Here is a 16,223-nt window from a genome sequence, read left to right as displayed (position 1 = left end):
CTAATTCATAATGTTCGAACCAAGTTGCTCGACGCCACAATGAACCAGTCTCGGAAAAGAATTGCGATGTGGTTCATACGTCTTGTTTCTCTCCTGAATTACTGTTTTTGTACTCCATTAGCCTACGAGCTTTTTGTAGTTATAAAGATGTTGATGGCCCACATACCAACACTTGACAAAAGCCGTTGTTCCTAGAATTAAGGCATGTATTGGCTAGATAGTGCCTCTCCTTTCTTTAATTGGCGCTGCAAAGATTCTGGACAAAAGTTGGGTCAGTTGCTTCGGTGGTGTTGTAAATGCTACCATGACAATAGCCTCCTCCACCTTAGTGTTTTTCTCTATATAGGAGCACATACATCACATAAACCACGGCACATATGGAAAAAAAGATAGGAAACCAAATTGATCAAATCTTTCAGCTGTCACAAACTCATAACATGTCCACGTTCCCATCGCCTATTTGTTTCCTCTTGAGAAGATCATCGTTTGTATCCTTTTAGGGCCCAAAAACCCACTCTAAAGACCAGAACTTTTTGTGCATGTTCATTTCCTTCTTTTAGGACCGAAAAACCCCATTCAAAAGATGGAAGCATTTTGTCGTTTCAACTCAGTTCCCCACTTTCGCAAAAAAAAATATTTTTTCATTTGCAAAAGTTGTTACCTAAGAAAAACTGTTTCCTTCGAAAACCGGGCAAGCATTGAAAAAAACCCATCCCCGAATAAAAGAAAACCCATCCGCAAAAAGAAGGAAAGGAAAAAAACCCATCCCGGACCCACCTGTAATCGACTCTCACCGGAATATCTCCAGCGCGTACACACATCACCTCCAACAGTGCTCCGCGTACAGTGCCGCCGTTGGTGGGTGATTCCGCGAGGAAAGATGATCCCAGCAAGAGATTCCCCACGCACGCGCTGAGATAGGCGGCCCATCCAGCCCGGTTCCATCCCACCACCACCGCCCGATCCGATCCTCCACCTCATCCCGGCCGTCCGCTTGACCGACGGCATCGCGCCCCCGGAAGCGTTTCGTAGGGCGACACTTTGCCCGCCAAGCCGAGTGGCGCGGCCCCGAACGAGGCGGGGGGCAGGAGGGTCATTGCGCCCGGCGGAACCACGCGGGGGCATGGGCGTGATAGGCTAGCGCTGGTGGTATAGAGTACTCTGTTTAAGAACGAACCCAGGGCGGCTGCGGGAGGAGGAGAAAAACCAGCAGAGCACCACGGGATTCGCCTGCCCTCCTGGATCAAACCCAAACCCGAACCCAAACCCAGAGGGATTCCGCAGGGTTGATCCGGTCCGATCCGCGGCGCGTGCGTCGGCGGCGGCGCGAGGTTCGGGATCGGTCGTCGCGGCCCGCGGGTTGGTGAGGGCGGAGTTGGGGGGGGGGGGGGGGGGGGGGGGGGGGGGGGGTTCGAATTGGGCTGCTGCGGCGCGGATTTGGGGGGCGGGGGCGGCCGCGGCGGGATTCGCGGGGGTCGTTGCGCCGGGCCGCGCGGCGGTGCGGGTTTGCGGAGGGCCTCGCGCCATTGCATCGGGGGGCCGTGGCCCGCCGCCGCGCCGTGGACGACGGCCGCCGGAGGCAGGTGAGTCGCCGGGTTCCGTTGATTGAATCTGTTGGCCGTGGGGTTCGGGCCGATTTCGGCGTGGTTTGTTGCTGGTTGGTTGGTTGGTTGGTCGGTTGCTGCTGTTGTTGTTGTTGTGCGGGTGGTTGGGCTGGCCGGGTCGTGCCTCGCTAGTGGGGTGGGGGTGGGGGCCTCGCTCTCGCGGCTGGCCGGCGCCTCCGTGGGCTTCCTCGGCCTCCGCTGGAGATCCTATCACCTCCTCGGGGGCCGGGAATGCGAGCCAAGCTCTGGTGCCGCGCGCCTCGATTTCTCTTCCGGGGAGGAGCGAAATCTCTGACCGGATTGCTTGTTCCGTTGAATTAGTGGCGACTGATCTCTTCCAGCTCAATTTCGTGCAGGTCGGTCCGAATTGGGCGGCAGGAGGATTCGCGGCGCGTCCGTGGGCGCCTAGATCGGGGGTTCCAGCTGGCTCCCCCCGGCGCCATGGCCGCTGACTCCAGCATGGGGTTCCACCAGGGGATCACCGCCGCCGCCTCGGTCTACAACCACCATCACCACCACCACCACCACAACAACAACAACATGCTCTCCTTCCAGTCGTCCAGCAGCGACGTCACCATGGGTGGCGCCGGGATGGGGCTCGTGAGCATGAGCGGCGGGCCGAGCAGCACCGCAGGCCTGTACCACTCTTCTCCAAACAACCACAGCAGCAGCAACAGCAACAACAACGGCGGTGTGTTCGGCAACGTGCCGGTGGTTGTCCAGTCAAGGAGCTCGCCGGGGGGCGCGTCCCGTGGCGCCGGCGGCACCACCGCGTCCAAGTACAAGTTCGTCACCGGCTCGCCTTCCGAGTGGAGTGACCGCGAGCTGAATATACTCAACGAAGGGCTCACCAGGTAGATTCGCCGCCCCTCCTCTTGCTGAATTCCTGTTGCCGGTACTGCCGTATAGCTTTTCGCTGATGGAGTTTGCCAATTTGGTCATGCGGCAAGCTTCTTTTCCACCCCATGTGGTGTGCTTAAGTTAATGGAGCATCAGTCAGGAAGTCTAAAGCAGGATTTGTGCAAGTGAACCTTTTTACCTTTTCAGTTTCTAGCAGCACTACCGAGCGCATCTGCTATAGGGTCACTTTCGTCGTTATTTGGCCTACTGTGGAACTGCACTTGGTTTCTTTCGGCCATAAGCATTAACAGCCGCACTTGAGTGCTCTATGATTGTGCCGATGAGCTCATCAAATTCTAGCTGATGAATTTGTGTCAAAGGAATCCTAGAAAGAAAGAGAACCATGTCAAATGTCACCATCTGGCTTGAGAATTGCTTCTAAGAAACAATTCATTTCCTTTGAGGTTCTAATTCTTTCTTCACTGGCAATTGCAGATATGCTCGTGAACCTAATATCATGAGGTACATCAAGATAGCGGCTATGCTGCCCAACAGAACCATCAGGGATGTTGCATTGCGATGCTGGTGGGCTGCAGTAAGTTTCTTACAAATGTCTAAGTATCTCTTCTCCGTACATGTTCTGTTCTTGTATTAATGTGTGTTCTTACTGGTCTTGTTCTGTACTTAGTGTGAGAACGTCAATCTTGATTTTCTTAATAATCTATTTAGACGTGTACTAAAATTGGACAAACCTGCTAACCTCTAGCTCTACTATTCTTTTTGCCTTCCAGAGAGGAGTTTAAGCCTTTTTCGTAGGTGTTTTTATGAATCCTTACCCAAGCCAGTGTCTTGATATTCTGTACCTGTAAATACATCTCCTGCGAATAGGTAACTTGAAGGATATGTTACTTTTAGATGTTCTAATAGATGGTGAGTTACCAACACCTGGATGAAGTTTATAGGGGTGTATTTTATATAGTGGAAGAGCCCCTCCCTCGGCCTCTGGGTCCATAGGATGCACACAGCCAGTTAAGGGCGTAATGAAGTAATAATGGCTTGTTCTGGACAAAAATTCACGTCTCTTCTTTCTGTGAGAAGCTAGTGTTCATTGTGATTCCCCTAGATATAGTATCGTGATGCTTGGCATTTTGGACTCTTCCTTTTCAACTGCATGCCGTGGTTTCTGTCTGATGTATATCAGTATAACAGCACATGCACACAAACCAGTATGTTCTGATGACATGCGTTTGTTATTACAGGGTAAAGATAGAAGGAAGAAACCAGAAGGTTTTTTTACAGGGAAAAAGATGAGAGATATGAAGGTACTTTTCTGTTTATGGTTCTCAATCATTTACATCACTATCTCTCCTGGTTGGTACAGCTTTTGTCTTGTGGTGTTCTCTTATTGCTTTTCCTAGTGCCAATCATGTACTTTCTGATAAGGTCTTTTGACAGCCAATGCAGGACAAAATGTTTGCATCTGCCCCGATGTCTAATTTTCACATGGCGCCTACCAACAACTTAACCCCTTTCTCAATATCGATGGAAAATCCAAACCAGCAGTGTCAAGTTCCCAAGGAAGGTTAGCTCATATCTCTAACTTCTATCTGTTCTATTGCTATTGTTTGGTATTTCTCAGTACCATCCTAACTTTGTCTGATTATTTAAGGTTTGAATCAGTGGTCCAGAATTGTTAAATAGCAATATCATTAGATTTTGAATGGTGTCAACTGTGACAAACCAGCTAGCCTCACTGTATCTCTGAAATTTTCCTGGGCTACATGGTTCAAACATCAATTTTGTGGAGTTACAACATTTTTTGTGAATTGTTCATCATTCTCTTCAGATACTCTTGTTATGATCTGATTGGAAATTGATGATCTCCTAAAATTCGAAACACACTTTATTTGCTTAATTTCTTGATGTTATGCTTGTTGACTTTGTAGTTAGTACTTAGTACAAACATCATCTGGAAGCAACCTTGCGATGCCTTCACTTGGTGCGTCTCTATATTTAGACTGCATTTCCTAGATCCCAATATAGAACTGAAAAAAAAGCAGCACAGAAGACAAGCCAGTAGCAATATTTTTGAGCCAAACATTTTTAACATGGGAGTATGGATCCCTTTTTTCTATGAGAGATGTCCTGAAGGTTTGTCATGCTCATGTAGTTGTGTTAAATTATAGGGATGGAATACTTATTATCCTTGTAGGAGGCAAAGATTTCACCACGTTGCACACACCTGCTTACATTCTCAACAAAAGTCTACTTCTCAACTCTAAACTTAGCCAAAAGTTTAATTTGCAACCTTGAACTCTAAAACTATTGAAATAGGCCACTTTTCACTTTAGGTGGTTTCTCAAATGGTTCATGGTGATGTGAATGCCACATGTCCTCCATACCACTGCCATGGATGGACAAACAAACACTATGATAAAAAGCAATCTAACAATTTACACCACTTGGAGATATGTAAATTAGACTATTTTCTATATTATTTTTTGTTATTGTGTTTTTACTTGATTGTGATTCAGCACAGCCCTTTGGAGATATCTAATAAAATGTCTTCTCCTTTAATTTGTTGTGTTTAACTATTATGATCCTTTTTCATCTGAGGGAACTCATTTATATTCATTGTAAAGCAGTTATATAATAGTAACATAGAAATTCACCATCAATCTCAGTTGTTATCCTGATTTCTTCTAAAGATTCTCATTCTGTTCCGTTCTGAAGCAGCTCCTGTTGTGGACAGTGCAACCCAGCAGCTCCTGGAGGAAAACAATCAATTGCTTAGCCAGATTGCTGCAAATATTGAAACATTCAAGGTATGTTTTATACCTCCCATTTCATGCTCTTAAACTTCATTTTATAGTACCCCAAGTGTCAGTCAGGGAGCACATGGTGCCCGCCTATTGGTTTTACATCTTACACTGAAATTCCCATGGCTATTTGTTTTCACAACTAGTTCTTTCACCAAAAAATGGACATGGTCATATTGCTGGTATAGTAGTTAGTGCACTACTCTTAGGATCTTCAGAAAAACTGAATCACAATATTTATATAAGCATATTTGGCAGTAGCACAATATGTATACCTGATTGGTGCCGAATAACATATTTAAATTGCATGCATCATCAACATATGCTACAGAAGTGCCCTTTGTTTTGGGTGCACTGTCAATGTTGAGTTTCCTTTTTCTTAGATAACTTTTGTGTTCAGTGAAGAAATATGATGTGGCTGTGGTTGTGCCTTCAAAGGTTGGGATGGGTGTACCACATCAAAAACATCAATAATAGAGGAGAGAATGTGGAAAATGTCATCTGCCACTAAGTACTAATACGGGCTAACATTTATTGTATGTTGGAACTTGTCGCTCTCATTGCCAGCCTTCACAACTTAAAAGAACACAATGAGCGTGACGGGGGCACATTATGTTACTTATTTCATGCCTGAAGTTCTGATTTATTTGCAGACGGGGGAGAACATGGATCTCTTTCTTCGGACAAATAGCAACATCAAAACAATTTTAAGCAGGTAAAGCTCTGTAATATGTGCCATTCTCCATATATTGCTCATTGGCCTTTCACCAGTATCGTTTGCAACATATTCTTAGGTAAGGACAAATATCACTAAATATCATCTGCTTCACTTCAACATGTTCAATGTCATTTCGTTCTTCTATAAATATGAATGTATCATATCACTCACTGAGTGGCCAAAGGACCTGCTGTGGCATCGTGAAATAAGTAGTGGTGGCCATTGGAGTCTTTAAGTTTATTAAACAAATCAGTTGCTGTCCTGAGATCTACCTTTTCCTAATCTAATGATCTCGTATAATGTTCTAGAGCAGGATGTAATCATTTCAAACGTGGTAGTTTACAAAATTTACATATTAACTCATAAATCATGTTTAATGTGCCAATGCCGAGTAACTAGCTTATGCTTATTCCTCTGTTTAACATTTATTCCGTATTGTTGTTGCAGAATGAGCGAGACGCCTGGCATCATGGGTCAGATGCCTCCTCTGCAAGAATTAGCACATGAAGACAAGCTTAATTCACTTCTTCAAGTTGACAGAATGGTAAGAACACACGGCCTAGCAATCGTTGTCGAGGTTCGCCATATGCACAACACTTTTCCTTGTGCTCTGGTGCTAAAAATATGTATGCACTCAAGTGGTAACAAGTAACAACGATGTCTCAACTAAGCAATTGGCGTTGTTTTTCTATCCTGAAGGTCCAATCTTACAGCGCAGCACACACCTCACATATGAAGGAAGAGCCTCGAAGCTAATGTGTGGCATGCGCCGAAAGAAGAAGGGACAGATAGACGGCTTCAGCTTCTTTCCCTCGGATCCCCACCGGTGCTGCTAGGAATCCCTACAGGCTGTTATACTGACCGAGCGCCAGGAATAGTTGCCGTACATCCTTGAGATCATTCCCTACCCTTCCAGCTGAAGCTCGGGAAAGCGTGTTTGGAAGGAGCGGATTCTGCAGTTCTGCAGGGTATGCGAGCGGGGGTTACTGCCCTTCCTCCCATCAACCACACCACCACCAACCAGATACTTGATTCGGGACTACAGCGAAGTGACTGTAAATATTGGATGGCCGGAGGCATTCCGTGTTTTGTTTTCCCCAATTGGTCGTGAATACATTTTTCGAAAGGGCTACCGTGCGTTTGCATTTTTACTTGTTCCAGATTGTACCCTGTACAGTAATGAGCCTTGCCCTGATACACGCTGTGCCGTGTTGGTGAAAGCAAAGCAGCGAGGGGCGTTCCTTTTCAAGGGGTATCCTAGTTTTGCATAAATTCCCTCGTCTAGTTTAGGCTTCTAGCTATTTGGGTCATTGCCTGTTTTCTTCAACAGCTAAAGAGAAAAGGATGAGAAAAGAAAATGTAGGAGTGATGTGACTGAATTATCAAACTATTGACAAGAGTTGCACTATTTTCTGTTCTAGTAATTCTTAAGTATCATTTTTATTCCATGGCAGTGGCTCTCTATGCAATGCAGTACTATCTACACAAAATGTGAAGAAACGTTAAACCTATGCTGAATTTGTGATGGTTGTCTTCCCAGAGCTACTGCTGTTTCACATCTCACGGAAACTAGTTGAAAGACACTGTCCCAATGCTGCTATTTCACATATTCACACAAGATGTTGGCCAACGCAGAAATTCAAAATTTGACTAACCCAAACGCTGGGGATTTCAAAGCAGAAATTCAAAAATTGACAGCACTCCTAACCCAAACACGGGGGACTTATCAGACCTACTTTGGTAGTAACATTGAACATATTCCATACCCATCCAAGTAAAAAAAAGCATATTCCAAAACCAGCATTTACATAGAGAAACTGATACTACACATTGCATGACTGATAATATATTACAAAAGGTGTGGAATTCACCTTCCCAAAAGAGAAAGAAAACTATACACTCAAAAAAAGCAAAGCAATCCATCACTCAAGCAGCTGGACAAGATGCCGTCAAATGGGCATCCATCACCTATCCTAGCAGCACCAAGTGGAACAATCCATTCCTAGCACAACACACCAATAATCCGCATCTATATGCATAGGTGGTGGTAGGCACAAGAATCTGCGTTGAAAGCTCTGGTACGCCATCTCACGATGCAACTAGCACGGAAGCAAGAACTGGCGAACACATTCCTTTCAGAAGAAGAAAGCTCAGCTGGCAAGCTGATCGGCGGGTTGAACTTCAACAGTTGGTCGTAAGTTATTTGCGGCAGAAGAACTCTCTGCTCGAGGCTGTTCAGCAATCGTTAAGTTACTCGCACCAGAACTTTCTGCAGGCAGTTCTTCAACGGTCGGCAAGCTCCTCCCAACAGGACTGCTGACGCCTGAGTCCGCAAGGCTGGCGCTGGCTTGGATGCTGTTACCAAAGGAGCGATCGGTAGGAGTCACCATTTCACCGTCCTCCTGTTGCCGCGATCCGTTGAGAGCATTGCAGTGAGGACAGTAGTATGTAACGAACGCAAAGTCCTCTTTCCTCGCAAGACCTGCAAGATTGAAAGGTGGTTTAGTAGAGAGAACATGACCAGCATGATGATCTACAGACAGACAAACGGTTATAAGTTCCAACCGTTATGCATATGGCAATTGCCACATATTAGCGCAAAGCATTGTGTTGGATCCTCCCCTACAAGCAGAGCGGCCACCCGTGCGAGCCATCCGCCATCATTGCCAGCATGGCCTCTAAAGTGCTCAACAGTCCGATTTGCAGTGGGGCTTTCGTTACCAGCATATATACTCGAGCCGTCTGATGGCTCAGAGGCATGGGTCGGTCCAGAGACATGGCCTGAGTGGGCTGGTTTTCTTTGCCTCATACCAGAAGCCTGTCCGTGCTGATCATTACTTTTACTTCCATCCATGTTCAACTCATCTCCCAAAAAGACTCTCAATCCAGAATCCGCGCCCAGCTTAGATGCCAAAACACTTGCTGCAGCCGCCTTTGCAGCAGGGTCAAGATCATATCTCTGTATAAAACATAGAAAATGTAGTGTTTTCAGGAGGAAAAAAAAAGAAACATGACACAGGCTTCTTTTATACACTAACTACTAACCAATACAACTCAGACGTCTCCCCACCCGGGAGACTTTCTTACTTCAATGAAATTATTTTATTCTTTTAGTTGGAGTTGGTGGAACCTTAGGTGGTTCTCGGAAGAAGATAGTGATTTTTTTAACCCTGAAGTCGAAACTAAAAGAAACGTATAAACTAATATTTCCATATATTCGATTGTGGTTTATTTACAATTATAACTTCCAAACCTATTCAATTGTCAATTGGGATAATTTCCCATATAAAGAAAGAAAAAGACTCAAAAAAAGGATGGGAGATGTTCCCCCCAATTGGTTAGTGGTGAAAATATAGAGCAACCCACCTGTATAAGTTGCTGGGTAGTGTAGTAATTTGTTCTCTCCTTCAACTCGTCAATCTTGGCCTGTCTTTCAGCACGGAGCTTTTCAAGAGTATGTTGGTCTCTATTATCAACTGCAAGACAGAGTAATGTCCATCACATTTTAAACATGAAGGCTAACCATATGAGCTAAATCAACTATTAGGTAAATGGTCATGGTAATTGAACGCCTTTTTCAAACTTAAGCTGTTTTATTTTAGAAACCAATTTATTAAGAGGCAATTAAGTTTGTGCAACAAGACTGCCGAAATGGCTGCTTGCCACCATGAAAAACTAAAGGGAAACATATCAGTCGTATTAGTGAATATTACATTACTGCCTTCTTTGTTATTCCATCAACACGAAAAACAACAGTTAGCACAAAAACCTACTGTTACATTTACCTATGTGAAAAACAAGAAAAGTCCCACACAAAAAATGGTGATGCAGAGGCAAGTGCACTTACGTATTTTCGTAATGCTTGTGATAGCTGAGTAGATGAGAGCAGCTAAAGCAGGAACCAAGAACATGGGCAGCACCCGGGCTGCCCTCATCTGCCAGGGGATGTCCGGGGATCTGGTAGTCATAATCGCATATCCAACAGCCGCAATCTGTTCCATAAAATAAAACATATAACCATGTCATTGATAAAACAGACTGTTGATGAACCTATCCTAGCAACTGCCCCTGGACTGGAAGCTGAAGCAACGCATCAGTCGCAGAAAGGCAAAAATTGTGCGGCAGTACAGCACGATTTCATAGCAATGGTAGCGCCTCTTAACTAAACAATCGATCACTAAACTGAAATTCAAAAACAAGGCTTGCAGTATCGTGCAGATTCCATCCCTCCCCTGTCCAATATCACGGCTATTATACAGCTTTGTCATCGACACAATCGGGCCTAATTAGCAGCAGCAATGAATTGTTATAGGAGCTAATTGCTGCCCCTGGAAGCTGGATCATGCAACGGCATCAACCAGAAGGGGAAATTTCAGCACGATCCCACAACATTCTACGCGTCCGATGAAACGACCAATCACTAAACTGGACGGCCTGCACGCTGTCAAAAACATAGGATTCATCACGCGACGCATAATTCCCCATTCATCCGTCCCAGGCACAGACCTAACACGCGGTCGATAGAACGGATTGTTGGTGAACCTAAGGTAGCCGCTGCCCCTGGACTGGAAGGGGAAGCAATGCGAAATTATTGTGCGACAGTAGAGCGCAATCCAACCGCGTGCTAGCTCCTCCTGACGAAACAATCTATCACTAATCGAACACCCTGTGCCCGCTATTAGAATCCGAACACGGGGCTCGCAGGCTTGCATAGCATCTCGCAGATTCCACCATCCCTCCCCTGTACGTACGGGGTGGCGTTCGCCTACTGAACAAGCTATCGATTCGTTCGGTACCATACCAACCAACCAACCAACCATGGCCATAGATCATTAGCCCAAAAAATCGAAGGAAATCGAAGGGGGCGGAGGGGGTACCTACCTCGAGCGCGGATGCGAGGGCGAGGACGTTGTGGGCGGAGCTGCGGGAGGCGCGGGCGCGGCGGTGGAGCCGGGAGCGGAGGGCCTCCTCCTCCTTGGAGAGCGCCTGCAGCAGCTTCTCGACGTCCTCGCGGCGGCCGAAGATGCCCTTCCACACCCGCGAGACGAGGCCGCGCTGCGTCCGCTTCTGCGTGGACGGCGTCTCCGGGGGCAGCGGCGACCGCGGCGACGCGTAGGCCGCCGCCGAGTCCCCGTCCGCCATGCCGATCGAACGGGACGGGACGGATCGGCCGGAAGACGCGACGGCGGGCGACGGTTTTTTTTTTCTCTGCCCGGAAGGGAAGATTGCAGTCGGGACGAAGGCAAGGAAAGGTGCGGGAGGAAGGAAGAGGAAAAGGGATTTGCGATTGGTTCGTGCGCTTCTGGGGAAGGGAAGGGAAGGGAAGGGAAGGCGTCGTCGTGTTGGCACAATCTACAAGCTGCTTGATTGACAGCCGTGGGTGAACTCTTTTTATATGTCTGGTTATTTCACAAGTTAGTACTCCCTCCGTAAACTAATATAAAAACGTTTATAGATCACTGTAAACGCTCTTATATTAGATGTTTGGTTGCTGTAAGTTAGAGAGTCAAAACACCTGTCTTAGCAAAAATGTCTCATCTGTACACTTGGCTAAACATGCGTCAGACTTCTCTTTCCCGCGATTTGGCAGCAAAAAACATGAAAAATATTAGTACCTTTCCGTACAATCTTTCAGTTCATGCTAAGATCTGGCTGGTCAGCGTTACGACTCTCAAACCCCTGGGACGAGCTGGGCAGCACGGTAAGGTTAGTAAGTTCACATCCAGTGCCCTTCAGTGAAATATGAATGCAGACCATAATACCATCATCTACAGTTACACACACAAGTCGTTACGACTGCCCAAGCTCCAATGAAGAAAGTTCTCTTTATATAGAGGATGGTGCTTTGTGTCATGCATGCAATTTACATCTTCAGCGCACTGCCATATGATCAACCTCATGAGTCTAACTTACCATTGTTATTAACTACAGCACAACTACGAGGCCAACTGAATGAACCAGCGACAGCTGCGGTGACATGATCAGCAGTGGTTGCCTGCCTCACTTTATATTCTGAGGTCCTTCTGCGAAGCTGGCATCATGGAATTGCCTGACACCTCGGAGCTTGAAAGGGTGTGAACCCCTTTTGTTTTGGTACCATTCTCAAGAGAAGAACTGCTCCAGGCTCGGGGAGTTAAATACATTGGCTGCGAGCTGCCCTCCTTCCATGGAGGAAACAAACAGCTGGCACCGAATGAACCGCTGGTAGCAAAAGAAAGAAAAAGGACCATGTCAGACATGAATAACAGACGAGGACGAGGGACACCTGTCCCAAGAGGAAATGAAGATGCAACATACAGATAGTTGGGAAATTATCTCAAGGCTTGCGTCGATGTGGAAATCTGACTCCAACTGTCGAACAAACGAAGTTCGGCCTACTTCACTGCTGCAAAAGAGTACCTGCAAACATACACATGTTTCACTCAAGAATATAGATGCATCCCAAGCAATGTCCAAATATACACTAGGGAAATAATGTTCCCATGTTAACCAAACATTGAACAGTATATTCAACCAATTTTGCAGAACCGACACGGGGTTCAACTAAAGAAGCAACTTTCTATGATGTATGAACTACAGGCAACCTTATCAAATTATATGTTCTACTATATATCCATATGCCATGCATTTTGTTTATTCTATCGACAACCGTTATCCTATCAAACAATGATTTTTGGAGGAAAACTTTAAAGCGAGTCATCCATAAATATTAACATGATTCACCGCAACACTGAAATGATGTAGCAGAGGAACATGAGAAACCGGAAACAAATAAATTAGTTTAATTAATAGTGTTGTCTGATGCAAACTTGTCACCTTTTCTTTCATCAAGCCACCAGTATTGAAAAGCCCGGCTTTCTCCAGGGCCATAAGAGCATTCTCCTGCAGTTATGGATCACTCAAAGTCATACTTAAGAAGTACTCAGATTAATATTCAAAGGAGTATTAACTTAACGTGTGAATACAAAAAATTGTCTATGGTAAACTTCAAAGAAATGCAAGGATGCACCATGAAATCTGTACCTCACTCTTATCATCAAGTACAGTTTCCATCAAATAAAAATCACAGTATTTGGATATTTCCAGTAGTAGTTCCACCACTGAGGGCTTAACGGTGGCATGGTTCTGCATCAAGGTAAAGACAGATAGCAGATAGTTAGCAAAAAATATGGGAGGGATGCATATAAATACCTTAAGAACATGCAAATCGCACCTGAAGCTCCTCGGGAGTTTTCTCCTCAAATACAATACCGACTAGTTGGCAAGTGACCTGCATGAACAATATTTATGAGTTTCTGTGACACTATTAAGAAATCATATATGTAATTTATTCATTTCAAGCATCACCAGTATTAGGAATATTCTTAAAGTGTGTCAGCATATATCATTATGGGTGTGATTGGTTGCCAGAGCCAGCCGGCATCAGGGCCGCAACAAGAACTTGGCGGTTTAGCAAGGGATGGGCTCTTAGGATGCAAGAGGGGTTGCCTAGTTTACACTCTACATTTGCCTCTAAAAGTTTTGTGCTCAACCTGATCCTGGGGAGAGGTTGTTTGGTTGCCTTTATATGAGTTTGCTATCACCCATGGAGTTGACAAAGAATATTACGCCAAACTTTAGTACGGTATATGTCTTATTATGCCTTCACAGCCTTCACTTTTTCTTAGTAGCCCTTATCAAACCTCAATCTACGCTCATGACAACCTAATTATAGTTGAATAACTATCTAATCTACAAAGAGATGCCTGAGTTACATCTAAATGGGCGCCTCCACCAAGCCTGACTTAGTGACCTGGGAACTCCCAAATGAATCTTGCATCTGGTCGGCAAGGTTAATTTATCCACCTGGTCAACCAAACACTGAGATTTTTGCATCCTATGGGACTGTCCCTCTACGTCGGGTCCTAGGAACTAATCACACTCTATGGTATTCTCCCTATTTTGTTCTGTGGTCTCTTATAGTTAGTTATTTAAATCATTTAACTGTTGACATGGTTGAAATGCCAGATTTCATTGTCCTCTCAATTAGGTACCAAAGCAAGAGACATTTCCATGTGGGATGTATGTAAATACATAATATTAATGTGCCAACCATGAGCTCGGCAGTGTACGCTATGCACAGAAATGTAACCATCATAATATGTCAATAGATGTTCTATTCCATGATTACAGCAAGTGGTCACTAGGTAAGGCCAATGCATTTCAAGCGTCTTCTCATAGATCCTAGACATTTCATTTAGTACACTGTTTAAGGTGAACTCCAACCACCACCAGCATTGAAGAAAAATATTAGTGTTATTTATGTTAAATACAATATCCTATCGGCACAAATCTTCGTTTCCGTGCATCATGGATCATCAGTATTGTCATTGCACCATGTAAGTTCCCTACATATCTGATCTTCTTGATACAACCCAGCACTGGAGAGCACCGAGCTAGAGGAAGAAAACATACCCTTCTGCAGCCGCCGAGCCGCCTTGCCACGATCTGCCGCGTCGTCAGCTGCCAGTCACAGGCAAACCCCTGTCTGTCAGCAACCGAAACCCACACGCACATCAAACAAGGGCAACACGAGCACCGAGCAGATGACCCACCGTCCCAGAGTCGCCGGCGGGCTCGGCCGGGCCGTCGGGGGCAGGCGCGGCCGAGCCGGCGGCCGAGGGCCGCTTGGGGGCGGCGGGCCGGCGGGGCCTGGGCGTCGAGGAGGAGCGCAGGAACTTCCAAGCGAAGACGACGGCGATGGCGAAGCCCGCGACGGCGCCGAAGGACCCCGCGCTCTGCCAAGTGAGCCAGCTAGGGTTAGGGTTGGACGGGCGGTCGGGGCGGGCGGAGGGGGAAGGGAGGCCGGGGGGCGGGGTCGCTTACCTTGTGGCGGAAGAGCAAGGCGACGAGGTCGGAGATCCGGCGGTTGAGGGCCCGGGCGACGCGGCGCACCAGCGAGACGGCGTCCTGCTCGGCGGCGGCGAGGCCCGGCATTGCGGGGAGGCGCGCGGCGGGGCCTGGGCTGGGGTTGCGTGGTGTAGGAGGGGATGGGGGAGGCGGCCGATCAGGTGGGTGGGGGATCGCCGGATGGGCGGGGGAGCAGGAGGAGGATGGCGCAGAGTCGTGTGAGGCGACCGGGGGCCAGCGAGGCGCGACTACTGGGAGCACCTGTGCTTATCTTCTTCGCGGGGGAAGGAAGAGCATTCTCTTCTGCTTTTGGCCCCGAGCTGGAGAAAGAAAAATCCTCTCTGGTTCAAAGATTTTTACAGAATGATGATTCATCAACAATATTACTCTTTTTTGGCAGAAATTTCCATGTGATTTCGAAGAATTTGCCGTAGAAAACATAGTACGAAATTGCCATGCCCCCACAACGAACGTTTTGTGGCTACTGGGGGTGGACCCTTTTCTTAATACTCCCTCAGATATTACTTGTCGCTCTAAACAAGATGACGTAGTTTTTTTTTATTCAAAGCAGTGATTTGTCCACAATTCATATAGGTTGATATTTCATGCAACTAATCCATATGATTTATCCCTAGTAGTAAGAGATTAGGCTCTTTGAAATACTTTGTACTTTTGGTGAAATTTTATAATAGATCTGATATAAAAAAAAACTAAAATGGAACGGATGGAGTAGATATCAGCAACGGGAGAGGCTCCATCAATCGGGGGAGTGTACGGCCGGTGTATATGATTCTTTCCCTGACCCCACCCCCCCCCCCTCCTATTTTGTGTGCGAAAATGATTCATATTTACTATCAAAATTCATCGAACGTACATAATATCTCAAACATAATAAAAATTACATTGAGACTCCGAGATCACAGACGACCAAGATTGCCGTCAGAGCGAGCCGCCGCTGCGCCACTGTTGTTGCTCTCCTGCCGCAGCCGGCTTGACCTTGTCAATGACAGCTGGGAAGTTTTCGCGAACGTGCCCCTAAGGACCAACACCTTGAAGCCGCAATCGTCGGCGTTGAACCCTTCAAATAGACCTGAAACACCTGGAACAAAACCTCGCCACACAGCGAGAAAACCTAACCTCACCGTCCCAAGTAGATGGTAAAAATCTACACTGGAACTCCGTCAAATACGTTTGGATGGACGAACTCGAGGAGGCTCGGTGCCCGGAAGACAAACACGAAGTAGAAGTAGCGCAATTCGTCCCGAGCGCCGCATCTGCGGGGACTAAAAAAAACCCTAACTAAAACTACTAACCGAGGTGGAAGCATCGGGATTCCCCTCCCCGCTACTGTCC

At 46.4% G+C, this 16,223-nt stretch overlaps 3 protein-coding genes across 8 annotated transcripts; 1 reads left to right on the top strand and 2 right to left on the bottom strand.

Annotated features, from left to right (window-relative positions):
- The first annotated feature begins 1,413 nt into the window (after window positions 1-1,413).
- Window positions 1,414-7,429, top strand: LOC125540269. 6 transcript variants are annotated; one of them, XM_048703862.1, is made up of 9 exons: window positions 1,414-1,583; window positions 1,961-2,458; window positions 2,940-3,039; window positions 3,704-3,766; window positions 3,900-4,026; window positions 5,178-5,269; window positions 5,917-5,978; window positions 6,429-6,525; window positions 6,681-7,429. In XM_048703862.1, exons 2-9 carry the CDS (start codon window positions 2,046-2,048, stop codon window positions 6,735-6,737), a joined length of 1,011 nt encoding a protein of 336 aa, XP_048559819.1. In that variant the 5' UTR covers window positions 1,414-1,583; window positions 1,961-2,045; the 3' UTR covers window positions 6,738-7,429. The 6 variants fall into 6 exon arrangements, with proteins under 6 accessions (XP_048559819.1, XP_048559820.1, XP_048559817.1 ...); XM_048703863.1 differs by having other exon boundaries at window positions 1,415-1,583; window positions 1,946-2,458; XM_048703860.1 differs by lacking the exon at window positions 1,414-1,583 and adding an exon at window positions 1,681-1,852 and having other exon boundaries at window positions 3,909-4,026.
- A 339-nt stretch (window positions 7,430-7,768) lies between these two features.
- On the bottom strand, window positions 7,769-11,336 carry LOC125540268 (uncharacterized protein At2g24330-like). The gene is made up of 5 exons (XM_048703857.1): window positions 10,863-11,336; window positions 9,829-9,973; window positions 9,348-9,457; window positions 8,547-8,940; window positions 7,769-8,463 (listed from the first exon to the last, which is right to left on the bottom strand). Exons 1-5 carry the CDS (start codon window positions 11,121-11,123, stop codon window positions 8,132-8,134), a joined length of 1,242 nt encoding a protein of 413 aa, XP_048559814.1. The 5' UTR covers window positions 11,124-11,336; the 3' UTR covers window positions 7,769-8,131.
- A 456-nt stretch (window positions 11,337-11,792) lies between these two features.
- Window positions 11,793-15,171, bottom strand: LOC125540271 (peroxisome biogenesis protein 22-like). The gene is made up of 8 exons (XM_048703864.1): window positions 14,847-15,171; window positions 14,576-14,758; window positions 14,436-14,483; window positions 13,195-13,251; window positions 13,005-13,106; window positions 12,798-12,863; window positions 12,279-12,380; window positions 11,793-12,182 (listed from the first exon to the last, which is right to left on the bottom strand). Exons 1-8 carry the CDS (start codon window positions 14,955-14,957, stop codon window positions 12,084-12,086), a joined length of 768 nt encoding a protein of 255 aa, XP_048559821.1. The 5' UTR covers window positions 14,958-15,171; the 3' UTR covers window positions 11,793-12,083.
- Window positions 15,172-16,223: the final 1,052 nt, after the last annotated feature.

The sequence above is a fragment of the Triticum urartu genome, chromosome 2 (genome assembly GCF_003073215.2).
Source record: "Triticum urartu cultivar G1812 chromosome 2, Tu2.1, whole genome shotgun sequence".
Taxonomy (NCBI): Eukaryota; Viridiplantae; Streptophyta; class Magnoliopsida; order Poales; family Poaceae; genus Triticum; species Triticum urartu.
The sequence above is the reverse complement of the archived record's forward strand: the minus strand, read 5'-3'. Positions and strand labels throughout refer to the sequence as shown.

Bases quoted from the DNA above. Each gene is read 5' to 3' on its own strand.
- LOC125540269 (XM_048703858.1), top strand. The intron at 3,040-3,703 runs GTAAGTTTCTTA...TTGTTATTACAG, and splicing joins TGCGATGCTGGTGGGCTGCA to GGTAAAGATAGAAGGAAGAA. The intron at 5,270-5,916 runs GTATGTTTTATA...ATTTATTTGCAG, and splicing joins CAAATATTGAAACATTCAAG to ACGGGGGAGAACATGGATCT.
- LOC125540268 (XM_048703857.1), bottom strand. From the start codon at position 11,123: ATGGCGGACGGGGACTCGGCGGCGGCCTACGCGTCGCCGCGGTCGCCG. The intron at 8,941-9,347 runs GTGGGTTGCTCT...TGTTTTATACAG, and splicing joins CTACCCAGCAACTTATACAG to AGATATGATCTTGACCCTGC. The intron at 8,464-8,546 runs GTTGGAACTTAT...TCAATCTTGCAG, and splicing joins CAATTGCCATATGCATAACG to GTCTTGCGAGGAAAGAGGAC.
- LOC125540271 (XM_048703864.1), bottom strand. From the start codon at position 14,957: ATGCCGGGCCTCGCCGCCGCCGAGCAGGACGCCGTCTCGCTGGTGCGC. The intron at 14,484-14,575 runs GTGGGTCATCTG...TGTGACTGGCAG, and splicing joins CCGCCGGCGACTCTGGGACG to CTGACGACGCGGCAGATCGT. The intron at 13,107-13,194 runs GTGCGATTTGCA...ACCTTGATGCAG, and splicing joins AAACTCCCGAGGAGCTTCAG to AACCATGCCACCGTTAAGCC.